This window comes from Epithele typhae, assembly GCF_022376455.1.
Source record: "Epithele typhae strain CBS 203.58 chromosome Unknown BXZ73scaffold_92, whole genome shotgun sequence".
In the NCBI taxonomy this organism is placed as follows: Eukaryota; Fungi; Basidiomycota; class Agaricomycetes; order Polyporales; family Epitheliaceae; genus Epithele; species Epithele typhae.
Window position 1 is genome coordinate 87,482 of NW_025954283.1, and position 26,186 is coordinate 113,667.

General features: G+C 60.5%; 10 protein-coding genes across 10 annotated transcripts; 5 read left to right on the top strand and 5 right to left on the bottom strand.

Annotated features, from left to right (window-relative positions):
- Positions 1-144: 144 nt before the first annotated feature.
- BXZ73DRAFT_106833 (uncharacterized protein) lies at positions 145-3,128 on the top strand (the record flags this gene model as incomplete). Its single annotated transcript, XM_048016738.1, has 5 exons — positions 145-486; positions 536-1,751; positions 1,803-1,934; positions 1,998-2,173; positions 2,229-3,128. The coding sequence occupies 5 exons, from the start codon at positions 145-147 to the stop codon at positions 3,126-3,128; spliced, it is 2,766 nt and encodes a 921-aa protein (XP_047872348.1).
- Positions 3,129-4,373: 1,245 nt separating this feature from the next.
- On the bottom strand, positions 4,374-7,601 carry BXZ73DRAFT_106834 (uncharacterized protein; the record flags this gene model as incomplete). The annotated part of the gene is made up of 5 exons (XM_048016739.1): positions 4,374-4,437; positions 4,805-5,517; positions 5,573-5,748; positions 5,812-7,210; positions 7,260-7,601. 5 exons carry the CDS (start codon positions 7,599-7,601, stop codon positions 4,374-4,376), a joined length of 2,694 nt encoding a protein of 897 aa, XP_047872349.1.
- A 770-nt stretch (positions 7,602-8,371) lies between these two features.
- BXZ73DRAFT_55357 (Rhodanese-like protein) lies at positions 8,372-9,654 on the top strand (the record flags this gene model as incomplete). The annotated part of the gene is made up of 3 exons (XM_048021330.1): positions 8,372-8,537; positions 8,661-8,871; positions 8,937-9,654. The coding sequence occupies 3 exons, from the start codon at positions 8,372-8,374 to the stop codon at positions 9,652-9,654; spliced, it is 1,095 nt and encodes a 364-aa protein (XP_047872350.1).
- Positions 9,655-12,376: 2,722 nt separating this feature from the next.
- BXZ73DRAFT_106836 (uncharacterized protein) lies at positions 12,377-13,358 on the top strand (the record flags this gene model as incomplete). The annotated part of the gene is made up of 2 exons (XM_048016740.1): positions 12,377-13,112; positions 13,162-13,358. 2 exons carry the CDS (start codon positions 12,377-12,379, stop codon positions 13,356-13,358), a joined length of 933 nt encoding a protein of 310 aa, XP_047872351.1.
- An 836-nt stretch (positions 13,359-14,194) lies between these two features.
- Positions 14,195-17,320, bottom strand: BXZ73DRAFT_55334 (uncharacterized protein; the record flags this gene model as incomplete). The annotated part of the gene is made up of 2 exons (XM_048021326.1): positions 14,195-16,747; positions 16,862-17,320. The coding sequence occupies 2 exons, from the start codon at positions 17,318-17,320 to the stop codon at positions 14,195-14,197; spliced, it is 3,012 nt and encodes a 1,003-aa protein (XP_047872352.1).
- Positions 17,321-17,603: 283 nt separating this feature from the next.
- On the top strand, positions 17,604-18,574 carry BXZ73DRAFT_81841 (histone-fold-containing protein; the record flags this gene model as incomplete). The annotated part of the gene is made up of 5 exons (XM_048023588.1): positions 17,604-17,732; positions 17,802-17,880; positions 17,932-17,938; positions 17,996-18,114; positions 18,168-18,574. 5 exons carry the CDS (start codon positions 17,604-17,606, stop codon positions 18,572-18,574), a joined length of 741 nt encoding a protein of 246 aa, XP_047872353.1.
- A 185-nt stretch (positions 18,575-18,759) lies between these two features.
- On the bottom strand, positions 18,760-20,048 carry BXZ73DRAFT_55335 (Alpha/Beta hydrolase protein; the record flags this gene model as incomplete). Its single annotated transcript, XM_048021327.1, has 4 exons — positions 18,760-18,831; positions 18,884-19,407; positions 19,470-19,877; positions 19,943-20,048. 4 exons carry the CDS (start codon positions 20,046-20,048, stop codon positions 18,760-18,762), a joined length of 1,110 nt encoding a protein of 369 aa, XP_047872354.1.
- Positions 20,049-20,738: 690 nt separating this feature from the next.
- On the bottom strand, positions 20,739-21,488 carry BXZ73DRAFT_106840 (uncharacterized protein; the record flags this gene model as incomplete). The annotated part of the gene is made up of 3 exons (XM_048016741.1): positions 20,739-21,225; positions 21,275-21,367; positions 21,427-21,488. 3 exons carry the CDS (start codon positions 21,486-21,488, stop codon positions 20,739-20,741), a joined length of 642 nt encoding a protein of 213 aa, XP_047872355.1.
- Positions 21,489-22,182: 694 nt separating this feature from the next.
- On the bottom strand, positions 22,183-22,644 carry BXZ73DRAFT_55360 (uncharacterized protein; the record flags this gene model as incomplete). The annotated part of the gene is made up of 1 exon (XM_048021331.1): positions 22,183-22,644. The coding sequence occupies one exon, from the start codon at positions 22,642-22,644 to the stop codon at positions 22,183-22,185; it is 462 nt and encodes a 153-aa protein (XP_047872356.1).
- A 2,716-nt stretch (positions 22,645-25,360) lies between these two features.
- BXZ73DRAFT_55313 (uncharacterized protein) lies at positions 25,361-25,915 on the top strand (the record flags this gene model as incomplete). Its single annotated transcript, XM_048021321.1, has 1 exon — positions 25,361-25,915. A coding segment is annotated over one exon (555 nt), but the record flags the coding sequence as incomplete, so codon positions are not given.
- Between the last annotated feature and the right edge of the window lie 271 nt (positions 25,916-26,186).

Consider the following 26,186-nt stretch of genomic DNA (forward strand, 5'->3'; position numbering starts at 1 on the left):
TCGAGGACTCACTGTGACTCCTCAAGGCCTCATGGGCCTCATGGATACCACGCAGCTCTCTCGTGACTGTTCAGTTCTGCCGACTACCCTCCGTGCGCATAAAGTATCGCGACAGCGCTCCTCCCACCGTTAGTCCCCTCTGTCATGCCTCCACATACTATGGGATCACTGATCCCCAAATCGTCCCCCTCATTCCAACAACGGGTCTCTTCGCGACACTCCACTCGTCATGGCTCTCCTCCAGATTCTTCCGAACAGCTACGAGCGGAACTCGAGCGAGACGACCTGGTGGCTGACGGCATGGACACCGCCATCTGCATGCCCACTTCTCAGTTCAAGTCCTCCTACCTCACTCCCCCGAGTGGCGTGGGCGGCAAGTTCTCCAGCGTATTCCCCGACGCGCAGGTGACACTAATCCACCAGGAGTTCAAGAAACCCTTCGAGAACGGCAAGAAGCCCCTCGAGAAGGATTTATACGAAGCTTGGGTGAGTCTCGTAGCATGTTCCTGCTTCTGCCCTCTCACACCCGATGAAGAGCGCAGCCGATAAAATCAAGCCTTTGCTGCCGAACCACTTCTTTCACGTCTCCCCGGACAAACCCGACCTCCACAGTAGTCGTCAAGACAAGCCCGATGCCAGCTTCATTCCCACCGACGAAGCTCTCCCCGCTCACGACCCCGGCCGCGCTAATTTCAGGCTGCTCAACATCTCCGTCGAATTCAAGCGAGGATCCCCGGGGGCGGATCCCTTTGACGACAGCGACGATCCGGACCACGAGAAGCTTAGCTCGGACCGCCTCGCTGTACGCGGTCAGCTCATGGCCTATACTCTCAGAGTGTTCAGGCTTCAGTTTCGCGAGGCGCACTTCCAGCTCTTCGTCAACGGCCGCCAATTCCGCTTCCTCCGCTGGGACAAGTCTGGTGTCGTCGTCACCGATCCCGAGGATTACGTGACCTTGGAAGGCACGCGGAAACTTCTACGCATGCTCTACGACTTCTCTTGCCTCGATCGCAAGGGCCAAGGATACGACACCACCGTCAAGCTCCTGCCGTCGACTAGCTCCGGGTGGCAACAACTGGAACTCATCAAGAGGAGCCACCCCTTCGACGTCGAGGCGTATCCCGACGCTCCCGTGCCCCAGACGCCCCTTCCTCCCTGTCTCTCCCTTCCTTGGTCCGCAGTCCCGCAGTCTCTCCTGTTCAAAAAGAATTTCTTGAGGGCGGACCCTCTGAAAGCCGCGTCACCCAAAGCGGTCCAGATATTGGCTCTGGCCCGCGACGGCGACCGGGTCAGCACCGACTCGGAGTACTACGAGCCGACGTACGAGTACATCCGCTCGAAGTTCGCCGAGACGCTAGGCGACGGCGCTCTGCGGTACGTCATGCGCATCGGCAAGAGGCTGTTCCTCGTCGGCGATCCAGTCTTCCACGCGTTTGGCGTCGTTGGGCGCGGGACGAAGGGCTTCTTCGCGCTCGACTGGCTCACGCAGCGGATCGTCTTCGTCAAGGACACCTGGCAGCCGTTCTACTCGGGGCTCGAGAGCGAAGGGGCCGTGCTCAAGCGGCTGAACGAGAAGAACGTGCGGTTCGTGCCGACGCACATCTGCCACGAGGACTACGTCGACCAGGAGACGGAGACGTCGAACTACGGCCCCACGGGATCGAAGAGGGTGGACTTTTCGCTCCGCCTCGCGAAGACCCAGAACGCTGTCGCATCGTCGTCGACCCCTGCCGCAGCCGCTGCGACGCCCGGTGCGACTCGCGCCACACGCAGCGGGGCTAAGCGGACCCGTGGCGATGTAGCCCAAGGCAAGCAGGGTGCGAAGCTGCGTCATTTCCGACACCATCGGCTTGCCGTCTTCGAGGTCTGTCTGCCGTCGACCGCGTTCAAGGACGGACGGATGTGGACGCTGATAGTCTTCGCTGCGCTTTGTGGTGAGTTCTTGGCCCATACCGTGTTCGACAAACCGTGTCTCATCCGCCGCTGCCGCCACATAGCGCATAGGGATGCAGTCAAACTGTGCGAGATCGTGCATCGGGACGTCAGCGTCGGGAACATTCTCGTGTGCCCCCAAGTCTCAGGGAACCGCCTCGAGTGGGAGGGGAAGCTGAGCGATTGGGAGCTGTGCAGGACGAACGTCCCCACAGTCCCTGCTCGTCAGCCTATACGCACAGTACGCATCTGTTGACCGTTGTTTTTATGAACGCACGCTGATATGACGTCCTCAGGGCACGTATCAATTCCAGCCAATAATATGTCTCAAGGATCCCGAGACGGTCGTTGGCGTAGCCGAAGAATTGGAGTCCTTCTTCTACGTTTTCCTTTACAACGCGGTCTGCCTTCTCGACCACAACCTCCCTGATGTGCACGGGTTTGTCAGCAAGTTCTTTGACGACAACTCCGCCCGTGTGCCTCAGCTGAAGAAGTTGGCCATGACCCTGAACGGCACGATCGTCGATGCGGAGGACATCAAGCTGCGGTTCGAAGCAAGTGGCAACCTCGCCACGCACCCTATCAACGACATCATCGACGAGCTCCTGGAGTTGTTTCAAGCACGGTATCAAGTGCTGCAGTACGACGACGACCTGCGCGCCTATCGGAAGAAGCTCTCCGCCCTTCAATCGCAGCAAGAGCCCCTCACGAGCGATGCCAAAACAAACTCAGATGACGTCGAGCTCGTCGAGTTGGATGCTGCTGATGAGCCGGATGCCGCTGCGAAGCTCGCTCCAAGCCAGGTCAGAATCTTGGCCGACGAACTCGTCGTCGCCCCTCGTCTGAGGAGGGCGCCCGGAGCCAAGGAGCCGAAGCACCCTGGTCAGGACGTCTTCGATCTCGCGGCGCGGCTCGACAACCACGCGTATGTCATCGGGCTCTTCAAGGGGTACCTCTTGCAGAACAACTGGCCCGCGAAAGATCGGCTCCCGGAGAGCGCGCTCACGGGGTACGTGCCGCCGCGGTACGTACCGCCGACGGCGAAGAAGATGAGGTCGGAGGCTCTTCCTCCCTTGCGCTCGTGGTCGATGCAGTACTCTGGGAGTGGTCGGAGCGGGTCTGCAGGCGGAGATACCCAGGAGACCCGGGCTGCGAAGAGGCAGAGGCTTATGGATGGTGTTCCCGGCGACAGTTGACACGCACGCGCTCTACTCTTGTGTACATTCGCAACCCCTGCACTTAACAGTTTGTTCCAACCACCGCGGCCCGCCGCACTCTCCCTTCGACGACTCGTTACCCGCTGCGCACCCTCTCATCACTGTTCCACGCGAATCTACTTCCGCGCCCCGAGCATCCTGACGACCGCCACGTTCCCGGCGACCACGGTGCGCTCGTCTTCCACTCCGCCCCGGCGGCGACGACGAGACCGCGCTGCGCGATGTGGTGCGCAAGGCCGTACGCGCCTCCCTCGCGCCGTTTATGGCCCCGTCTAAGTAGTTATCGCCGCTCGGTCGCGCGCGCGCTCGCGGACGCGCTCACCGAGCTCCAGCAGCCCGTCCCAAGGCTCTGCGGCGCAGCACGCAGAGAAGAGGGCACGCTCAATTTTGATCTCAAGGTGCTCGAGCGGTTCGTCCCAGGCGCGCGGGCGCGACTCGACCACACCTTTTGTCATGCGCACTTCCCTCCATCTCCACCTCGATCTTCGCCCACCTCAGACCTGCCCGGCCGTGCTCACCACATCCGCACCGCTCGAGGACGTCTATCCGGACGTTCTCAGCATGAATATTAGAAGACGGGGGCCACGGCGATGTACCGCGATCTTGTTTTGGTGAGTCCGCTCCAACCTCCTCCTCTCCCTTTCTGCCTCACCCATTAGACCTACCGCCCTGCCTCCGCGACGTCGCCTCCCTCCTCACCCGCCTCCGCGCCTGCATCGCTGCGTCGCCCGCCTTCACCTCGCCTCCCTGCCCGCCTCCTCCGCGCCCGCGCCGCCTACCCACACCCGCGTCGCTCTCATCCGCCCGCGTCGCCCTCCGCGTCGCCCACCTCTGCCTCCACCTCCGCCTCCGCCGCCTTCGCCTCCTCCCGCGAGCCCTCCGCGTCACCCGCCTCCACGCACGTCGCCCTGCGCTTCCTCCGCCGTGTCCGGCCCTCCACGTCGCCCTCCACCACCTCTGCCTCCGCGATGTCGCGGGACTGTGGTATTTCTTGCTGGCCCCACTATGTGGTAGCTTCCTGGCAAATGTATTTGAATCACTACTCATTGACAAAAGGTGTGGTCGAGTCGCGCCCGCGCGCCCGGGACGAACCGCTCGAGCACGTTGACATCAAAATTGAGCGTGCCTCTTCTCTGCACGCTGCGCCGCAGAGCCTTGGAACGGGCTGCTGGAGCTCGGTGAGCGCGTCCGCGAGCGCGCGCGCGACCGAGCGGCGATAACTACTTAGGCGGGGCCATAAACGGCGCGAGGGAGGCGCACCACATCGCGCAGCGCGGTCTCGTCGTCGCTGCCGGGGCGGATTCGAAGGTGAACGCGCCGTGGTTGCCAGCGGCGTGACGGGGAGGGGAAGTAGAGTGGTGCACAGCGGGTAACGTAACGAATCGTCCAAGGGGGACCGTGGCGTTGGTTGGAGTAAACCGTTAAATACAGGGGTTGTGAATGTAGACAAAAGCGGAGGGCGTAGGAATCAACGTTTGTCGTCGGGAACATCACCCATAAGCCTCTGCCTCTTCGCAGTCCTTTCCTGGGTATCTCCGCCTGCCGAGCCGCTCCGACCACTCCCAGAGTACTGCATCGACCACGAGCGCAAGGGAGGGAGGGCCTCCGACCTCATCTTCTTCGCCGTCGGCGGTACGTACCGCGGCGACACGTACCCCCTGAGCGCGCTCTCCGGGAGCCGATCTTTCGCGGGCCAGTTGTTCTGCAAGAGGTACCCCTTGAAGAGGCCGATGACGTACGCGTGGTCGTCGAGCCGCGCGGCTAGATCGGACACGTCCTGACCGGGGGGCTTCGGCTCCTTGGCTCTGGGCACCCTCGTCGGGCGAGGGACGACAGCGAGTTCGTCGGCCAGGATTCTGACCTGGCTTGGAGGGGGCTTCGCAGCGGCATCCGGCTCATCAGTAGTATCCGAGTTGACGAGCTCGACATCATCAGAGTTCGTTTTGGCATCGTTCGCGAGGGGCTCTTGCTGCGACTGAAGGGCGGAGAGCTTCTTCCGATAGGCGCGCAGGTCGTCGTCGTATTTGAGCACTTGATAGCGCGCTTGAAATAACTGCAGGAGCTCGTCGATGAGGCTGTTGATGGGGTGCGCGGTGGCACCACCGCTCGCTTCGAACTCTAGCTCGACGCGGTTTGAATCGCGGATTACGCCTTGTGGGTCCATCGCCGACATCTTCAACATCGGTACGCGGGCTGAGTTGTCGTCAAAGAACTTGCTGACGAACTCGTGCACGTCAGGGAGGTTGTGGTCGAGAAGGCAGACCGCGTTGTAAAGGAAAACGTAGAAGAAGGACTCCAATTCTTCGGCTACGCCAACGACCGTCTCGGGATCCTTGAGACATATTATTGGCTGGAATTGATACGTGCCCTGAGGACGTCATATCAGCGTGCGTTCATAAAAACAACGGTCAACAGATGCGTACCGTGCGTATAGGCTGACGAGCAGGGACTGTGGGGACGTTCGTCTTGCACAGCTCCCAATCGCTCAGCTTCCCCTCCCACTCGAGGCGGTTCCCTGAGACTTGGGGGCACACGAGAATGTTCCCGACGCTGACGTCCCGATGCACGATCTCGCACAGTTTGACTGCATCCCTATGCGCTATGTGGCGGCAGCGGCGGATGAGACACGGTTTGTCGAACACGGTATGGGCCAAGAACTCACCACAAAGCGCAGCGAAGACTATCAGCGTCCACATCCGTCCGTCCTTGAACGCGGTCGACGGCAGACAGACCTCAAAGACGGCGAGCCGGTGGTGCCGGAAATGACGCAGCTTCGCACCCTGCTTGCCTTGGGCTACGTCGCCGCGGGTCCGCTTAGCCCCGCTGCGCGTGGCGCGAGCCGCACCGGGCGTCGCAGCGGCTGCGGCAGGGGTCGAAGACGACGCGACGGCGTTCTGGGTCTTCGCGAGGCGGAGCGAAAAGTCCACCCTCTTCGATCCCGTGGGGCCGTAGTTCGACGTCTCCGTCTCCTGGTCGACGTAGTCCTCGTGGCAGATGTGCGTCGGCACGAACCGCACGTTCTTCTCGTTCAGCCGCTTGAGCACGGCCCCTTCGCTCTCGAGCCCCGAGTAGAACGGCTGCCAGGTGTCCTTGACGAAGACGATCCGCTGCGTGAGCCAGTCGAGCGCGAAGAAGCCCTTCGTCCCGCGCCCAACGACGCCAAACGCGTGGAAGACTGGATCGCCGACGAGGAACAGCCTCTTGCCGATGTGCATGACGTACCGCAGAGCGCCGTCGCCTAGCGTCTCGGCGAACTTCGAGCGGATGTACTCGTACGTCGGCTCGTAGTACTCCGAGTCGGTGCTGACCCGGTCGCCGTCGCGGGCCAGAGCCAATATCTGGACCGCTTTGGGTGACGCGGCTTTCAGAGGGTCCGCCCTCAAGAAATTCCTTTTGAACAGGAGAGACTGCGGGACTGCGGACCAAGGAAGGGAGAGACAGGGAGGAAGGGGCGTCTGGGGCACGGGAGCGTCGGGATACGCCTCGACGTCGAAGGGGTGGCTCCTCTTGATGAGTTCCAGTTGTTGCCACCCGGAGCTAGTCGACGGCAGTAGCTTGACAGTGGTGTCGTATCCTTGGCCCTTGCGATCGAGGCAAGAGAAGTCGTAGAGCATGCGTAGAAGTTTCCGCGTGCCTTCCAAGGTCACGTAATCCTCGGGATCGGTGACGACGACACCAGACTTGTCCCAGCGGAGGAAGCGGAATTGGCGGCCGTTGACGAAGAGCTGGAAGTGCGCCTCGCGAAACTGAAGCCTGAACACTCTGAGAGTATAGGCCATGAGCTGACCGCGTACAGCGAGGCGGTCCGAGCTAAGCTTCTCGTGGTCCGGATCGTCGCTGTCGTCAAAGGGATCCGCCCCCGGGGATCCTCGCTTGAATTCGACGGAGATGTTGAGCAGCCTGAAATTAGCGCGGCCGGGGTCGTGAGCGGGGAGAGCTTCGTCGGTGGGAATGAAGCTGGCATCGGGCTTGTCTTGACGACTACTGTGGAGGTCGGGTTTGTCCGGGGAGACGTGAAAGAAGTGGTTCGGCAGCAAAGGCTTGATTTTATCGGCTGCGCTCTTCATCGGGTGTGAGAGGGCAGAAGCAGGAACATGCTACGAGACTCACCCAAGCTTCGTATAAATCCTTCTCGAGGGGCTTCTTGCCGTTCTCGAAGGGTTTCTTGAACTCCTGGTGGATTAGTGTCACCTGCGCGTCGGGGAATACGCTGGAGAACTTGCCGCCCACGCCACTCGGGGGAGTGAGGTAGGAGGACTTGAACTGAGAAGTGGGCATGCAGATGGCGGTGTCCATGCCGTCAGCCACCAGGTCGTCTCGCTCGAGTTCCGCTCGTAGCTGTTCGGAAGAATCTGGAGGAGAGCCATGACGAGTGGAGTGTCGTGAAGAGACCCGTTGTTGGAATGAGGGGGACGATTTGGGGATCAGTGATCCCATAGTATGTGGAGGCATGATAGAGGGGACTAACGGTGGGAGGAGCGCTGTCGGGATACTTTATGCGCACGGAGGGTAGTCGGCAGAACTGAACAGTCACGAGAGGGCTGCGTTGTATACATGAGGCTCATGAGGAGTCACAGTGAGTCCTCGACGTACCTTATTTGGGGAGCAGTGGGACTTTTGGCCGCGTGTGGCGGGAAGAGAGAGAGCCGTGTGCGCGTCTAGCGCATCGTGGTTGGGTTTGCCGCGTGCAGTATCCGGGCCGCTCTCCGACCAGTGATCCGACTACGGCCCCGCGGCGGTCCGGCCGCTGTCCTTGCTGCTTTCTCTCGCACTACCAACTTCCAAAATCCTGCTCTTGAGCCCGCCGACTCATCTCTTTCAAGAGATAGCATGTCTGCCCAGGTTTACCCCATAAAGCCCGGCTTGAGTACTTGAGTACTGGTACTTGAACGGTAAGGGCTTTGTTGAACGCACAGCGTTGCGTCAATTTTGTACGCTCGTACTCAGAAGCTAAGCTCGTTATGTCGCAAAACCTCAAGGTAGCGATCCTGCGCTAACAAAGTGACATGTTCAGCTAGAAACTTGCAAGTAAGTAGTACTCAATCGACTTGGAAGCAACGCTAACGTAATCATTTAGACGCCTCTTATCAGGCACACGTAAGCCATTTGGCGACTGATGTTGAGGTTCTTTCTACAACGCTCACCTCAACAAGGTACTGATTAATCAAAAGTAAATCCTGGCCGTAAAGACTCTGACAAGGCTTTTCGTAGATTCACCAGCCATGTCGTATGAGCAGGACCAGCGACCGCTATCTGGCACGTACACGTCTCGCTCGACCAGCACTTACGGCCAAGTCATCCCAAGACGATCTTCATTCGAACATGCTTTGATTCCCTCTTACCACTCTCAGTCCCGCTCGCGGAGTGCCACCACCTCGCGCAGCCCCAGTCCCAGCACGTCGCGCTCCCCGACCTCCGCTTCAATCTCTTCCTTCTCCGCAGGACCCTACCGGCACACACACTCTCCACTATCCACCTCTGCTCCTGGAAGCCCCGTTTCGCTCGACGCAGTGCGTGATCAAGCAGCGCAGACAATCGTCATCCGCGCCCTACGTAACGCCGAGGTCGTCGACGGCACCAAGTGCGGCGTCATCTTCACTCTACCACACCACGCCGGCGAGCAATTTCTCAAGACGATCGCCTCGCACATGCGCCGTGCGATGCTTTTCCACGCCCCACCCCCGGGGACCGTCCGAGCGTATCCCCGAGCGCACTCTCTGGCGTCTCAACGGGGCGCTACCTCTTCATCCTCGCCCAGCCCTCGACTGGCCCCCCCGGCACGCTGAGCCCGCTGCTCGTCTGCTCCTCCAGCGCCGAGCTCGCCGACCGCTGCGGGACCCTCCTCCACGCGAAGCTGCTCTCGCGCGTTGCGCGCGCCGACGCGCGCCACGGCCGCTGGGGCGCGCTCATCCGCGACCTCGGCGCGCTCGCCCCCGACTCCCCCATCGCCGGCGGCGGCGACGACGAGGCCGCGCTGCGCGACGCGGTGCGCAAGGCGGCGCGCGCCCCCCTCGAGCCGTTCATGGCCCCGCCCGGGTCGCGCTCGATCGCGCGCGTGCTCGCGGACGCGCGCGCGCGCCTGCAGCGCCTGCCGCCCGCGGACGCGCTCGCGGAGCTGCAGCAGTCCGTGCCGCTCTACCCGGTCGTGCTCGTCGACATCCGGCCCGAGGCGCAGCGTGCGAAGGAGGGCTGGATCGAGGGCGCGCTCGCCATCGAGCGCAACGTGCTCGAGTGGCGGTTCGACCCGCGGTGCGCGGCGCGGCTGACGATCGCGGACCGGTTCGACTTGAAGGTGATCGTGATGTGCCAGGAGGGGTTCACGAGCAGCCTGGCGGCGGCGGCGCTGCACGACATCGGGCTATTGAACGCGACGGACATCATTGGAGGGTACGCGGCGTGGCGCGCGGCTGGGCTGCCGGAAGTGGTGGAGACGTCGTCCACGGCGCCGCCCACTGAGGTGGGGGTGTCGGTGCCGATTGAGCACGAGGGCGGAGGGATAGAGTAGCAGGGTTTTTCATGATATCGACTGGTAAAATATCTCCCTGACTATCCTGAGATAGCATATCGTGGTAGCGTTGTACTCGGCGCAGCAGAAGACGCATCAGGAGCAAGCCATACCTCGTTCCCATGGCAGAAGAGATACATGAGATTCAGTTCAGGCATCTGGGCACAGCAAGAACCCGCACAAGTGAAGTGGCGGGCAGAAGTGCACAGTTCAGGGCCCAGCCCTTGGAGGTACTCTGGCTCTGGACGACGCGCATTCCTCGATGCCCTTCACCTCGCTAGCAATATCAATCATAATCATGAGCCAGTTTGATTGCTTCAACGCTACCCAAATTCTGCCACACTGAGTCCATGTCCATCGTGCTCTCTAATGGCGTACAGAATGCACGAACCCTTACGCTGCTGACGAGCCACCAGGCCTCGGAGGTGGGGCAAACACGCTCCCTCATCACTCAACTTTTGGGGCTGTGTATCCTTCTAGAGCGTCGCAAACCTGAGGAGTGAGGGGTCGGAGAGTAGGGCGTTCGACGATCCTTCGCGCCCGAAGACGTCTTCTTGGGAGCCCAAGGGATGACCTTGGCCTTCGCGTCCTTTGGGGTCTTCGGCGACGCTTTCCCCATCGTCTTCCTGATCTTCTCTCTTGCCTCAATGGCCGATTGACGACGGGGCGGTGTTGATGCCGCCACCGAACTGGATGGCTCTAGAACATTGGGTGGCACACGTCGCGCGCGCTTGGGACGACGACCGACGACTGCCGTCGCCACTTCCTCGTCGCCGTCGCCGCCGCTCATGGGCCTCTTTCTCGGTTCTGCTTCCGGAGTTCTTCTGTTCTTGCAAGAATCTTCGAAGGAGTCCAGCATATACTGTTCCGGCGGAGGTGTAAGAGGAGACCCGAGGCCTGAGAGGCGGAACGACTCTGCATCAAATATTTCCATTACCCCCGCGCCCGCGTGCGGAGAGCCTGGGGTGCCGGAAATTGTGCTGGCGGAAGTACATTTCAACAAATGCGAAGAAACAGTGGAGCGGTACTTACCGAGTAGGACTGTAGATTCTCGGTGGAGTCGTGGTATGCGGAGAGGACATCTTGTATACCATGGAGGAGTTCGAGGAGTTCGGTGCAATCTGGTGGTGGATCCGAGGTTTACGCGTCTGTACTGGCACATTTTATATAAGTAGGTCTTGGGGCAGTGTTAGGCCAACGACACGAGAACGAGAAAGGGGCAAGCTGGGTTGAGGGCCGCGTGTGCGGGAGCTAAAGGACCACCTGCCTGACCGAGAACATCCGATTACCCTGATGCGGCAGGACTTGAGAGAGCATGTCGTCAGGGGAAGGACATCCAGTCAATTATGCCTCAAGAAGGCGTTGTTATCAGCACAATCGCACGCCACTGGAACGTATGCACCCACATAGAGTACGGAGGCATCGTTTGTTGTAATAGCTGACAACGTCACTGTCCTAGGAACTCGTGATGCCCCAGCTATTCTTTGTGCCACAGACCCTGATCTAGGGAGTGGAGACCGAATCTAGGGAGTGGAGATCGAATCTATCCTTGCGTGCGCACTGTAAGTACTAGTGATTGGTCAGTCATTCGTCCGGTCATGATACACACAAAAGGCCCAGATTTACGTAAGGGGAAAACCGCAGACTGCTTCGATTCACGAGGGATCCATTCGTACTGTACACGGAATTCGAATGGAGCAGTCATGACTCTCCGCTCCCGTCACGAATTGGACGTGCCTCGTGGTGCAAGAACGTCGACAGAGAACGTCGTGTGTAGCTATCTTAAACAGCACTATGATCAGCTAGTTACTGAATAAACGAGAAAGACATGACTCACGAACCTGTGGCCGTTTGTTCTGTGACCCGTCCCGACACTCGTCATTGTCCTAAGTTGTTGAGCGGCCGGGTTTGGGGCAAGTCGTCACGGCGCTAGTACGGTGCATCTAGAAACGGAAATGGCCGCTTTGTGAGGACTGTCGTCGTCCGCCGTTGTGGTACATCGACTCATCGAGGCCGGGCCTGAGCACGTCGACGCTCACCACTGGCCACAGGCAGGCCCATCGCATGAATGATGAAGGATACGCGTTGCGTAGCGATCGTGAGCCGTTGCAAAAACAAGGCCGCGGAGGCTGCTGGTAGCGAACCCAGAATACAGGGCGAATGCGGCGAGGAGTCCAGGCTGTGGGGGCAGAGCAGGGAGGTGGTGGAGGAGGAGGAAGGACGGAGGGATGCGCGCCACGCGTCCTTGCCGCCCAGGCGCGTCTCCACAGGCGCGCATCACGATGCATTCAATCGCACTTGCCGATTTGGCGATTACGAGTTGCTCCCCAAGCCGCCCTTTGTCCACGCCCCTCATCTCCAACACCATGCAGACTCATCCCGCCAAGCAGGACTTGTATCCACACCCGTTCCTTGCAGCCGTCGTTGGGCGGAACTGGGAGATCTTGGCGATGGATGAAGTCGCTCCTCGTCGTCGGTGCAACCACTGCGGCTCTTGCCGCGATCTGAAGCAATGCAGTGCATGCGGTGTGCCAAAATACTGCGGCATTAGCTGCCAGAAGACTGACTGGCCCTTGCACAAGTAAGTTCATTCACACATCTCGCCACTTTCTGCACACTCAACCCAGACAGGGACATGTGTCTTCGCAGGAAAAACGACAAAAGACCACTCTTTGTCCAACTGCCATTGAGCTACAACAGCCACGCAGCGGTGGCAGCGTCCATGCGTGACTGGGTAGACATGCACGACCACGCGATTGCGCTTCTCGTCAACACCACCGTCCATCTCGTAGCATGTGACGTGGAAGTGCTGGAGGACCCCTCCTACGACCGAGACTCGGTCGACGCCCGCATGGTCATCCAATCCGCCAGCTACCTCGTATACGACCTCGACCACATCGGCGCATCACATACCTCCAGTCCATCCTCCACATTCCAGCTCGCCACCCGCCGGGTGCTCGTCCACGGCGTCCCAGTCCCCGAAAACGACACCCCCGTCTGGACCACAGACCAGCAGCAGCGCTTCCAGAGCGTCCGCTTCACGCAGGAGGCGACCCTGGTCGCGCGCACCCCGCATCGTGCCCCTTCCGTACTCGGCTTCTTCCCCGTGCAGTTCTTTGCCCCCCGCCTCGGCGTCGCCATCGTCCGCGCGTACCCGATATACCGCCTGCGCGCGCGCCAGCGGCACCGGCCGACGGCGGACGAGCTCGCGGTGCTGAGCGACGTGAACGACGTGTTCATGTGGGGCATGAAGTGTACCGGCGAGGCCCCGCTCGTCGTCAGGCCGCCGGAGGACCCGGCACGGGGGCTGCTGGTGGGCGGAATGATGATCCCTGGGCAGGGGAAGCAGTGGGTGTTCAAGGAGATCCCGGGCTTCACATGGGACGGGATGATGAATGCCCGGCCGGCGAACGACCCAACGCACAGGAGCGGGCTCGACGCTGGAGAGTTGATAGAGCGTACGTGGGAGATACTGGAGCTGCCGCGGGCTTGATGTGAAGTCACAAGTGTCGCTGAGCTACCCGGCTCGCATAACCTGGTTCAGCCTTTCGCTCCACGTCGCGGCCAACACATGTGCCCGGCGCACGCCACAGCCCCACTCGTCTCCGCACTATCCCAGCGGCGTGCTCAGTCGACGAGGTTGGACGGTGGTGTTGGAGACCGGCGCTCTCATGCTTTCGTCCCAAACCATCACCACATCTTAGGCCGAAGGAAGCTCTCCCGTCTATCCTCCCTATCACCCCCTCAATCATCACGCACACCATCTCTCTGGACAATCTGTCATATGGAAACGTGCAGGAGAGAGACGAAGCTTATACCGACTGTCATTACTCCTATAGTATACCTGACTAGGAAAGGAATCGACACTTTCGATAACATGTTCCCTACCCATAAAGCATCCGAGGTTGTCGAAGAGGTGAAAAAGGTCTTTGCGAGACGAGTTTCAGTGCCTGAGGATCATTGGAGTATGGGTGCGTGGTTTCGGTTTACCATCCAGTGAGTGTCACAAGTGACACACCTTAATTAGCAAGCCGGCGGCCTAGAATGGCTTTTCAGCACGGCATATGAGGACGACCGCGTCTTGGCCTCTCAGCTTGACGATCACAGGGGAGTTGTGGACGTATTCCGTCGCTACGTCACTGTATTTCGAGAGGCGTGGCCGGTGAGTGACCGTAGGGAGGAGGATGTATTGAAGGGTGTCGTCGTTGCTCAGCCATGACATTATGAGTCGAACGACTGTGTCGTGTATGCCGTAGGCGGTAGCATGTCTTATGTGCGCACCACTGTACAGTGCATTCAATCCATGTAGTTTTCATTCCGTACCATCATCGAGTCGTTAAAGTCCGATCTCATGAGTTGGCAAAAATAGAGGATTGAGTATTAATACTCGTGCACAGAAATTCATCACCAAGAGATGTCTCGCCGCCCACGACCTTCGCATCCACTGACTTGGTGCACGTGTTATAAGACCGCAACAGTTACAACACCATTGTCCGATTTATTCACAAACACATCCCACATGAACTGTCTACACCTGACGCTACGCGGTCTTCTCCTTCGGTAACCCCGCAAACATCCTCGACACCCGCTCCACCACCCGCCCCGCACCCACCCCGACGCCAAACAGCACAGCGACGTCGACCGCAAGCAGCATGATCACCGCGAGCATGCACCGCGGCGCGAAGATCTTCCACACCATCAGGTGCCGCCGCAGCCACGTCGCGCACGCCGCCGCGCCGAGCAGCAGCCCCGCGTGGTAGAGCATCATCGCGAGCCCCGCGCGCACGACGCCCGCCCGCGCCCGCGCGCCCGCGAGCGGCAGCGGCCGCGGCTCGACGTACCACAGCGCGAGCGCCGGGGCCGCGAGCGCGACGAGCGCGGTCGGCCCGAGCGTGTTCAGGGCGACGAGCGCGGGCGAGAACGGGTAGACGAGCGTCGGCGTGAGCACGAACGCGGCCTTCCACTGGATCGAGGGCACCGCGGCCTGGTGGCCGGTCGCGAAGAACGCGTGCACGGCGAGCAGCGCGAGCGGCTGCACCTCCGCGAAGCGCAGCGGCTGCGCGGGCGCGCTGAGCTCGTCGGCCTGCAGGATCGCGGAGGGGTTGCCGGAGGCGAAGAGCGCGTCGATCCCGCGGACGTCGCGGACGCTGTCAACGACCTCGAGGTAGGCGAGCACCGCGACGGCGGCGAGCGCGAGGGTGATCTGGCCCGTGAGCTGTGCCGAGGGGTAGAGGAGGGCGAGGAAGAGGAGCCAGAAGACGATGTACGGCGCTCCGTAGGCGTTCCCGAACCCGACGACGGTGACTTCTTTCTTCGGAGTGGGACCCGGCTTCGGTTGAGAAGATATCTGGACACACATCGGTACGAGATACCAAAGCGCGTAGCCGAAGAAAAGTACCCCGCCCATCGCGACGCGCGCGCAAAGCGTTCGCGTGAGACGGAGAGTCCCTTCCCACTCCGGCCCCAGGAGGTTGGCCGAATCGATGTACTCGATGATCCAGAAAGAGCTCCCGAGAAGGAGGGCCGACGGCATCGCCCAAGGGAGGAGGATCGCGGCAATACCACGGTCGGACTTGGATATCTGGAGGAACCGGCGGGTGATCCAAGGCAGGCCGATGGCTACCGGAATGGCGAGGACGAGGACCATGAGGGGCGGTGATGGGAGGGAAGAGGACGCGAAGAACGTAACATGGCAGAAAGGTTGCTGCTCCTCCCGGCAGACCGTACTTGCTGCCATGGCGCGAACGCAAAGAGCGAACAGTGCTGAGAACCCAAGGATGCGGTACCGCAGGCGGGATGTTGGCGCAGTGAAGCCGGTGAGAATGGCGGGGACGATGGAGGAGATGAGCAGGTATGTGACGATACGGTCTTCCCAAACGATGAAGGAGTTTGAGGCGAATGCTGCGGCGTGTAGGACGAGAGGGAGAGGGAGGGCCGACAGCGAGGCGAATGATATGCCGGACAGCGAGGGTGGCGCGGAAAAGATAACCACGAGGGAAGAGGCGAATGCCGCTCCAAACAGTGGGCCCTCGACGACGCCGACCCCTTTGACGTATCGGGAGATCGTAACCCAAGCCACAAAGCCGAGGAGGCCTCCTCCAACCATGCTCGAGACAAAAGACCGTGTAACATTGGAGGCCCACGTCTCCCAGTCGTCACCCAACGCCCCAAGCTTAAGATACAAGAACGCTGATGCAACCGTCCCTGTGACCATGAGACAGAGGCCCAGGTCGATGAGCGCAATGTCGAACTGCGCCCACAGCATCCGGCAGGCGGCGAGGACGGATCGAGTGTAGACCTTCGCGGCGAGCCACAGGTTCTCCCGGTCCACTGTTGAGGACTCCAAATGCGTGGGGTCGACGGGGCCCCACATCCGCTCGAGATCATCCCATGCACTGTCGAGCTCGGATCCCGAGGGGCTCTTGCGGTAGGTGTCCAGGTAGCGTCGGATCTGGGCGGTGTTGATTGACAATGCGCGCGTGAATCGATCGCCGTTCTTGTCCGACCAGAACATCTCCGGGATCACGGTCCCGAGGTTGTTGAAGGGCACGGGGAGCCCTAGCGCCAACGACAGAGACGCAGCGAGGTCGATCTGCTGTATATGCCGGGCCTCCACGGGGGCGTTCGGGAAGAAACGCGTCGTGAGCAGGAAATCCGGGATGTTGGCCTTCGGGTGTATCAGCTGAGGTCTCTTGCTGTACACCCACAGCGCGGCCGAGGTTTCGTGGTCTCCGTCGCCTCCGTGGTCGCCCTTGCGGTCCATGCCGTGGTCACCCATGAGAATGAGCAGGGTGTCGTCGTCGAGAAGGTCGACCACGCGGCGCATGACGTCGTCCATCTGCTTCAGCTTCGTCTTCATCGTCGGATGGTCCGGTCCCAGACGATGCCCGACGTGGTCGACGCCGAGGAAATGACCGATGATGACGTCCCATGGCTTGCTCTTGTCCTGGAGGAGGGGAAAGAGGTGCTGGATGACGCCTTCGTCTACGGTATGCAAGTCTTCGACGTTGAAGGAGTCGTAAGGGAAGGTCATGTTGGGCTCGAAGGAGTCCGGGAAGACGGTGGTCCAAGTGTCGTCGCCCATGAACGCAATCTAGAAGGCTTGAATGAGTGAGACCGGTCAAATCCACAATAACCCCGCAGAGTGATGAGAGAAGGCGAGACTTCGACTGTGGACGAATGAAGGGGTAGACCGAGAAACACTCACTTTCTTCCCTGCAGCCCGAAGCTGCCCAATAAACGAGTCCTCCGTTATTGACGACCCTCCAAAGTTGGACCCCATCTCCATGATTGTGGGCAGAGACCCGGTCGTGATCCCTTTGAGGCGTTGCAGCGTCGTGGTGGGAGGGTCCGAGAACATCTCGAAGAGGAAAGACTGCAGCGGGGCCTTCGCAGTAAGTTCTTGCGGGATGGTGAGGACATGATGGTGGAAGGGCGAAGGGGGTTCGGGTGGGTGTGGGCTCAGGAAGTCGAAGCGGAGGGCGTCGATGATGAGCACCACTGCGCGCTGGTGCGAAGGCGCGAGTATGCAGGAGCCATCGTCGCAGGAGGTGGCGTCGGAGAGAGACAGTCGGGTGAGAAGGAAGCCGCGCGTGTATAGGTAGATCCCGGCGAGGTGGACGAAGAAGACCCAGGCGAGAAGGGAGAGTCCTTTAGAGGAGACCATGAAGGAGGAGTAGTGAACGGAGTTTATGCAAGCATCTGCGCTGCGCGTCAGTGAACCCTCGCAATGCAGAGACGTGCGAGACCGCGCGCACCTGGGGGCGTGTTTTAGGCACCGCGCTCGACAACGGCGGAGATAGAGAGAGGGAGGAAAGTGAGAGACGTGTCCACAGGCGCGCTCGCGCGGTGCGCTGTGGCCGCGCGCGGCCGGTCGCGCCCCCGCGAACGTACTCCTCGACCACCATCACCTTCTCACCGGCATCGAAGTTTACGATCCCTTCTGCAACATGCCCAAAGCCAAAGAACCAGTAACCGGCGCGGCTATTGCACAAGCCCAGCAAGACGCAAGTTCGGAAGGCATCGACAGCTTCGAGCTCCCCCGCAGCCTCATCGTGAAGCTCGCTCGTGCGTCGCAGGTGCGCGCACGGGCTTTGACGCGTTTTTCGCGTCTCATCCTCTGTATCGTCAACTAATCATCTCGTCAGGTCCCGGACAACACCAAGTTCTCAAAGGAGGTCATCCTCGCCATCCTGAAAGCTTCCACCGTCTTCATTAACTATCTAGGTACGTTCTGTCCACACAATTCGCGTTGAAACCGTCTCATGTCCCCCACAGCCGCAAAGTAAGCCCGAAATGCTCCTCCGGCTGCCATGCAGCTTCTAACCGACCGCCTCTCCAGTGCCCACGAGGTCGCAAGCCAAAAGCAACACAAGAGCATCTCAGCGTCGGACGTGCTAAGGGCGTTGGAGCAGGCGGAGTTCGCAGACATCGCGAAGACCATCTCAGGGGAGCTCCAAGGTACGTCCGTCATTCTCTTCAGCGTGCTGCATTCCCCAACACGGCGTCGGCAGTCTACCGCGAGGTCCAGAAGTCGGACAAACGGAAAGGCGGGAAGGGCAAAGCCAAGGACACGTCCGAGACCGCTTCCACCTCATCCAAAGGGAAGGGCAAAGCCAAAGCCGCCTCGTCGGAACAAGACACGCCTGGTGGTACACCGACTATCGTCATCCCTGGCGGCGCTGCCTCCGCTTCCGCATCTCGTGGTCCACCAGCGGGTGGCGACGGAGCCGTTGACGAGGACCAAGAGATGGCCGACCAAGACCAGGAGGACGAGGACGAGGAAGACGAGGATATGGAGGAAGATGAGGACGAAGGAGAGCCGGAAGAGCCGGAAGATACGATGGCGTTGGAGGAGGAGGATTTGCAGAGGGACGCGCGAGGAGTGGATCAACCGGGTGAGCGTGTCGACGACGAGTGATGGACTCCTACCATGTGCTTTGACTGTTTTGTGTACGATATGCAACAGGCGGCCGTTCATTGGTTTTAGAAACCACGCGTGTGTGTATGAGACTCTCTTTTGCTTGGTGAAGACAGGCGCCGTATGATACTGGGACGGTACGCGGAACAAAATGTTTTCCCGATACTTGACTGACAGTGTGCATATTACTCTAGCTCAGTCTCCGCAGACGTCCCCAGGATCGCACGCAGCGTCTTCTCTGGAAAGTCCCAATGCGCCTGGACCGCATACTGGTCAGCTTACAGCGAGCCAAAGTCCCCTAAGACTCACAAGGTGGTTCGCCCCCCGGACCCGGGCAAATGTCACGCTGCGCATGCGGATGCCCCGTTTCTTCGCGTCCTCCAGCTCCTTCTTGAAATACATCACCGCGCCCGGAGACTCCCAGATCGACATATCGCCCCAAACCACCCGCACCTCGACGTGCTCCCACATCTTCCCATCCTCCCTCTTCTCCGCCGGAAGCCGTAGCATCCGCTCCCTCAGCTTGGGATACACGTTCGCCATGAGCCCAGCCTGCAGGATCGTGTGGTCCGCGCCCCCCGGGCTCCCAGCCGGGGCGTGCGTCACATCACCCACCGTCTCCACGCTCATCGTCGTCAACGTCGGTCGCGGCACGGGTAGGTGCTGGCGGCGCTCCAGGGTGTCGATATCCGAGAAGTCGGGGCCGTGGAGAAAGTACCCGCTAATCCAGTTCATCAGCAGCTCCTGCTGCTCTTCGATCACCACCGCCGGGTCCGCGAACGGGTTGTACGCGTCCCGCGGAGGCGGGTAGCCCGCGAGCGCGACGAGCGGTTCTGCCGCGCCCGTCGGCCGTCAGCACCACGCTCTCGAAGCACGCAAGAACGTCGACGCTCACCGTACAGCACCACCCGGCGCACGTAGTCGCCCAAGTCGATCTCCGACCCAGCCTCCGCGTCGAACGCCGCGACGTCCGCGAGCATCGCGTGCATCCACGTCGTCCCGAACGACCACCCGAGCACGACGATCCCGCCGCGGTTCCGCCCGCGGTCCGCCTTCGGCAGGCCCCCCTGCGCGAGCTCGAGCAGGAGCGCATGCAGCTCCCGCCCGCGCTCGCGGTAGAACGCCGCGACGCGCGCGCGGAACGCCGCGACCTCCGCCAAGGGTGCGCCAGGCCCGGGCGGGTGTTCGAGCGGTGCGCGCTCCGCGGGGGTGTAGGGGCGCGCGCCGGGGTAGCCGCGACGGTTGACGCAGAGGATGCGGGCATTGTGCGTTCGGGCGAGGGGAAGGAGGGGCCTGAAGATCTCTGTGGGTAGCGTGGACGGACAGGTGAGTGAAGTTGGCGCAGAGGTAACGAGGACGAAGACTGACCGCTGTGCCAGATGTATCCGTGAAGGAGGACAAGCGTGGTGTAGTCGTTGCTCCCTGCGGGCGCACCGGTGTCGTGCAGGATGTGGAGGCCGGTCGCGCTGCTCATGGTGTCCATCGCCGTGAGGAGGAAGAGGTGGAGAAGAGGTGGGCACGCGTGTCCCCTTAAAGGTCTACGCTGACGCCACAAACCCGTTGTGCTTACGCCTTCTCCCGTTTCGGAGAAGTTCTAGCTCAGTCTGGCGTGAAAAAATCACAGAAGACATCAAATACAGGACCTTCGTTCGAAACCTGGGACCTCGGCTACTTGGCGCTTTTACCTTATGAGAGTGATGGCCGCCGTGAGTGTGGATCCACTTCTTCTCCGCCTCGTAAGCAACGGCGACAGGTGCTCAATTTTCGTTCCATTGGGACTGATAGCTCACTTGCCATGAGGATGGGCGGTGATATTTCGCACGGCTCGAGCAGGTCTATGCACACCCAATTTGCTTCGGAGTCGGATATGAGCACGTAATTGTTGATACACCGTGGGATGTAGATGGTAAGCAAGAGATGAGATACAACGAGGGTAGGCATTTCCTCCAGAAGCATGATGGCACAAAAGAGACATAGTGGCTTCATGGCCGACTCGCCCGAAAGCGAGAAGCACGATGTAAGTCCTGTGTGGAAATTACGGTCCAAGTACTTGACCTGACCAATGCGCGCGGCATCTTCACATGGTCGCAGTCATCTCGCGGCGGGCCAAGAAGCTGCGCGCCCCACCGGTGATTATCTGGCGCGTCTGCTCCGCTGCCGCGCGTTACAGTGCGCGCTCCGACGCGGCGGTGAGTGCGGAACGGCCCTGTCTGTTCTTCGGGGCCGCGGAGGCCTCGGTTTGAACCAGTCTTTGTGTCTGGGGCTGGCCTTGGGACGCGACAGGGGTGGGTGGTGGTGCCAGGTTTGGAGCGCCGAAGGTTGACTGGGGCTTAGTGTTACTAGCGGTATTGGTGCGGTAGGATGGACCCGATGGTTGGGCTTCAGGGTGGTGGTAGGGAGACGAGACGCAAGGCACGTCGGACCTGTTGAGAGCAAAGATGGAGGAGGTAGGTTGCAGTGGGTCGTGTCCCTCCGCAGTTTCGGACGGCCTCCTAGAGCCTGTGGGCGTCACCTTCGTCTCAGAGTGGCGTGAGGAGGAGGCCGCTGCGCCAGGACGCCCGTCATTGCTCGCTGTCTTCTTGATTGCCTTGGGTGGCGTAGGGTCGTCTAGGGCACAGAACATGTCGTACGCTGCTCGAAGCTCGGCGTCGCTGTACATCCGGATGAGTGGCGATCGCGAGCGAGGCGCACGGTACTCACAAATCATAGACCTCCTGCTCCCCAGCGTTCCTGGCACGAACCTGCTCCATATGAACGTCGATCGCTGCAATACTCAAAGCGGCACACGTGAGCCTATCCACTCCATCATCAGCCACCTTCACAAACAACGAGTGTCAGAGACGTGTGCTCACAAGTGATTGCTTCCAGGCGCGATAGGCTTCACTCCGTACTGGCAGGAGTGGTAGAAGTTCATGGACAGGACGGTCGACACAGTTTCGCACACTGGCTGCGGGCTTTATATGCGCGGGACGCTGTCAAGGAAGCGTCACCGTTGTGGCATAGCGTCACCAGGCGGATGCGTCGTGTTGCGGTGCCACTGCCGCAGAGTGGCTCATTGTCGTTGCAGGCCACCATGCATACAAGGTCCGAGTGGCTCATCGTCGAGGGAATAAGAACCGGGATGCCGGTGCGAAGAAGCCGCACTGGCCAGTATCCAGAGAAACGCGATTCAGAGCTACTATGTCATGGTGATCATCTCTGAGTGACTTGAGCGAAAAGGTCATCTGGATGCACTTGCCTAAACTGGTGCAGGACAACTCAGCGATTTCCCTGCTTCAGGATAAATGTATGGATAAACATCGGGCTATCCGGATAGCAAAGACGGAGTCGGATACTTATCCAGAAATTAGACCTTTGCCCACTGCGACCACTCAGAGTGGGGACGTACCTGATTTCGCAAAGAGGGAGCGCCGGCAAGCGCCCATGGTGGGCAGTGTCAGACGACCCGGTTAACCCGCTGACTTGAGCCCCAATCATGTTCTTTGGCTGGGGTTCACAAGTAAGAAAAGGGTTTGCATAGATGGTCGCTATTTGACACAGGAGACACGAAGATAATACAAACTTGGATACATACCGGACTAGTCGAACATATGTTTACACACGAGCCTTCATCCCCGCAGAACACGCGGGTCGTCCTTCATGTCGTTGAGGCACCGCACCACCGCCTTCGCCGCCTCCTTCAGCATCCCCCGGTCGCCCTCGTTCACCCGCGGCACCACCTCCGTCGCGAACTTGTCCGGGTGCCACCGCTTGATCTCCGCCATGACCCGCGCCCGCTTCGACCGAGCCTTGCCCTGCTCCCGGTCGACCGCGTCCCGCGCAGCGCCGACCACGAACGCGAACACGCGCTCGTACGTGATGTGCATCGGCGCCGGGGGCAGATGGGCCGGGAAGAAGACCGGGAACGGGAAGTGCGCGTACGCGATCCCGCCCTCCACCGCGCGCAGCGCGCCCCAGCACTCCTCGTACCGCCGCACGAGGCACACCGCGGCGTCGCCCACCGCGCACGCGTCGATGAGCGCGCCGTTTGTGCGCACGACTTGGTCGTGCTCGAGCTGGAGGCGTTCCATCTCCGAGTCGGCCTGGGCGTGGGCACGCGCGGCTGCCGCCTCGTCACGAGCGCGACGCGCTCGGGCCTCCTCTTCCGCGCGACGACGAGCCGCGGCTTCTTGAGCACGGCGACGTGCAGCAGCCTCTTCTGCGCGACGGCACGCCTCGGCCTGTGCGCGGGCAGCGGCCGCGACCGCTTCGCGCTGGCGCCTTGCCTCCTCCGCAGCCTCGCGAAGCCTTCGCTCTTCCTTCAAACGCGCACGCTCGCGCTCTTCCTCGCGCACCCTCTCCTCCTCCTCGCGCCTCTTCTGCTCTGCCGCCTCCTCCGCTAGCCGCGTTTCGCGCTCCTCCTCCTCCTCCCTCCGCCTCTCGCGCTCCTCCTCCTCATTTCGCTTCACGCGTTCCTCCCGCGCCGCCCGGCGCGCAGGCGCAAGCCGCCCCGCGGCCTCGACGCGCGCGGCCTGCCAGTGGTACAGCTCGAGCACGTAGCGCTCCGCGTCGAGCGCGCGCACCGCGCGCAGGAGCTGCCGCATGTCCCGCCGCCGCTGCACGTCCTCGCGGCCGCGCGGGGGCCGGCGCGAGCGCCAGTCGATCGCCTCGAGGGCGGCGGCGAGACGGCGCCGGTGGGCGACCTGCGTCGCGGAGAGGTGCGGGGGGTCTTGGTCGATCGAGGGCGAGGGCGGGGACTCGGGTGGTTGGGTGTCGGAAGGCGAACCGGATGGCGATGGCGCGGCGGGGCCGCGGCGGGTGGTGCGAGCGGGGTAGTGGCCGGGCATCCGGGCGCGGCGCCTGGAGAAGGGGAAGGGGAGGCGCCATTCTATGCTGGAGATGGTGCGGGTGAGTGAGTGCAGAGTTTCCATGGTGGTCTGCGCGCGGTGTCAGGTTAGCTCAGGGCGGACGGGGAAGCGGCGAGAGGTGGGCGAGAACTCACGAGAGGTGCGATGAAAAGATTACCTGGTTTCGTGTTGATGATGTTGGGTCTTGAGGGCGAGCAGCGCAGACCTGTCCGGCGCGGGGAGCGCGGGCGCAGATGTGGGGGTCTGCAAAGTCTGGCGGATGGAGGGCACCCGTTCGGCAAGGGTTCATATAGCGGCCTAACCGGGCAAGCGACGGTTTGCCACTGAACGCGCCATTGTGCGGTTGTGGCATTTGGCGTGGTTGCTTCCAACCAGGGCGTTCCAGCTCTTTGTAAAATGCCTTTGTTGCGGGCCAAGACATCGGATATCTTCTGGTATTCCGCGGCTTTCTGCAAGTCTGAGAACGTGATCTGGCAGGTTCACGCTGAAAATCGGAACACGGCGACAGTTTCGAACATGAGGTCGACATCTTGGGGAGTGGGAAGTCTGGCGGTGCGCTAGTAAGTGAGGCATTAAGTCCTGAGGCCTGATCCAGATATGAATCCATGCTCACCCCGTCGAATTGTGTTTCTGCGTTGCTCCTCGTCATATCTGGTTGAAGTGAAGTTACGCGTCCGTCTCATGGGAGTTCGCGTGAGACCTTTCCCACAGTCACGTGCCGCCACCCATGGGCATGAGCCACGCTCAACTTCTATCGGAACATGAGCAAGAGCAAGTCTCGTGAGGAACAAACACTTATGGAGCTCATATCGATTGCCAAAGGTTCGCTGCTCCTTATTCCACCGCTCTGGCACTTATTCCTCACATTATGATCTCGTGCTCCCTCAGGCTCGCGGCTAGCTCAGGGCGGCGTCTTGCCAGCGTTCATGGTCTCGGATCCCTACCTTTGAGGAGTCTCCCTGCAAGCTTTAGTCCCGGCGGTAAGTAACTGCACGCCCGTGACGGTGGCGGCGGCGGTGGCGGACATTCCGCAGTCAGGTGCGTGCCGACCACTCACACTGAGCGCCTCCGATTTAGCTCGAACATTAGTCACCCTGTCGTCCAGTACATCGACCTTTGCGCATCCTCTGTACACACAGTGAGACTTACACTCAGCTGCTGTGCCGCCCCCCGTCGGGTGGTCGTTCCCCATGTACGGCTGCCGTGGCACAGCAGGTGTGCTGTGCCGCAAAGGTTGAAACCGCGCGCGCGAGCCTTCGCGCTCGCAGATCCCGTCCTGAGCCCATATTCTGACCACCCCCATAGCAAACACGATTCCGCGCGCGATTTTAGTCCCGGGTTCGATTCTGTCTGTGAATGTATCATCCTCAGATATGCAGCTGAATAATCAGATAACAAGTTATGTGTGCCCAGGGCTTCGATCCATTCCGGGAGTACGTCCAGCTTCCGCTCAGTATATACACCTTCCCATATGCCTCGCCTTACCGACCGCACTCGCCGTGCACGCACTCTCATCAAGGACGCCGTGAAGTTCTACAAAGCCCGCCAACGACGTCGGCAAGATCGGCCCCCCATCACAATCCCTCGCTCTCTCAGCCTCTCCTCACTCTCCTCCCTATCGTCCCTGTCGTCCTTGTCAAGCTCCGACACCGGTTCTTCAGATGGGCCTGCTGCAGAAGATCACGGTGACGGATTTGAAGTCCCCGCCCCAGTCCTCGACCTCCACAACGATCTAGATCTCCAACTTGATCTCCTCGACTTTGATCTCAACAACGACTACATTTCCGACATCGTCAGTCATACAAGCTCCCGATCCGGCTCGGAGACTGGGTCGAATGAAGGAGAGGGGTTAGAAGACGTTGTGTTAGACGGTGAAGTACTGTCCAATCCTCGTCGACATTGGAATTTCGGCCGGCTTGTGCGTCAGGCTCTCCGGAGCATGTACTCTACACGCTACGAAGCCCCCAGAGAACTTATTCCTCGTGGGCCGAGTTATATGCTTCATCTGCTTCATGTCCTCAAACACGAGCGCCCCGATAAGTTTCGCGAGTCCTTGCGAATCAACCCCTCTACTTTCGACCGTCTGGTCACTCGTATTCAAGATGATCCCATCTTCCAAAACGAATCTCACCATTCCCAAATGCCTGTCGACAAGCAGATCGCCATCGCTCTCTATCGCTTCGGTCATTACGGAAATGCAGCTGGTCTTCAGGCGATTGCGAACTGGGCCGGATGTGGGAAGGGTACAGTCGATATCATCACACGGCGAGTCATGTCTGCCATCCTTCGGCCAAGCTTTCGCCTTCAAGCCATCCGCTATCCGACTGAAGAGGAGAGAGAAGAGGCGAAGACCTGGGTCGAGAAGCGTTCCTGCAAGGCTTGGCGGGATGGGTGGTGTCTTGTCGACGGCACTCTGATCCCCCTTGACGAGCGCCCGTATTGGTTCGGCGAGTCGTACTTCGACCGCAAACAGAACTACTCCCTGAACGTTCAGGTAAGCAGGCTCTTAATCTACACGATCATTGATTCTCATATATACTTTTCTAGGTTATATCTCTTCCCAACCTGCGTATCATCGACGTCGGCTATGGCTATACCGGGAGCACCCACGACGCATCTGCTTGGCGCAAGACTCACCTCTATCAAAACCATGACACAGTGCTCAACAAGGGAGAGTGGGTCTGGGCTGATTCGGCATACCCAGTACGTCTTCCCGCTCTCCAGGCTAGTACTGAATATGTGGCTGATATTACATCGACATTGCA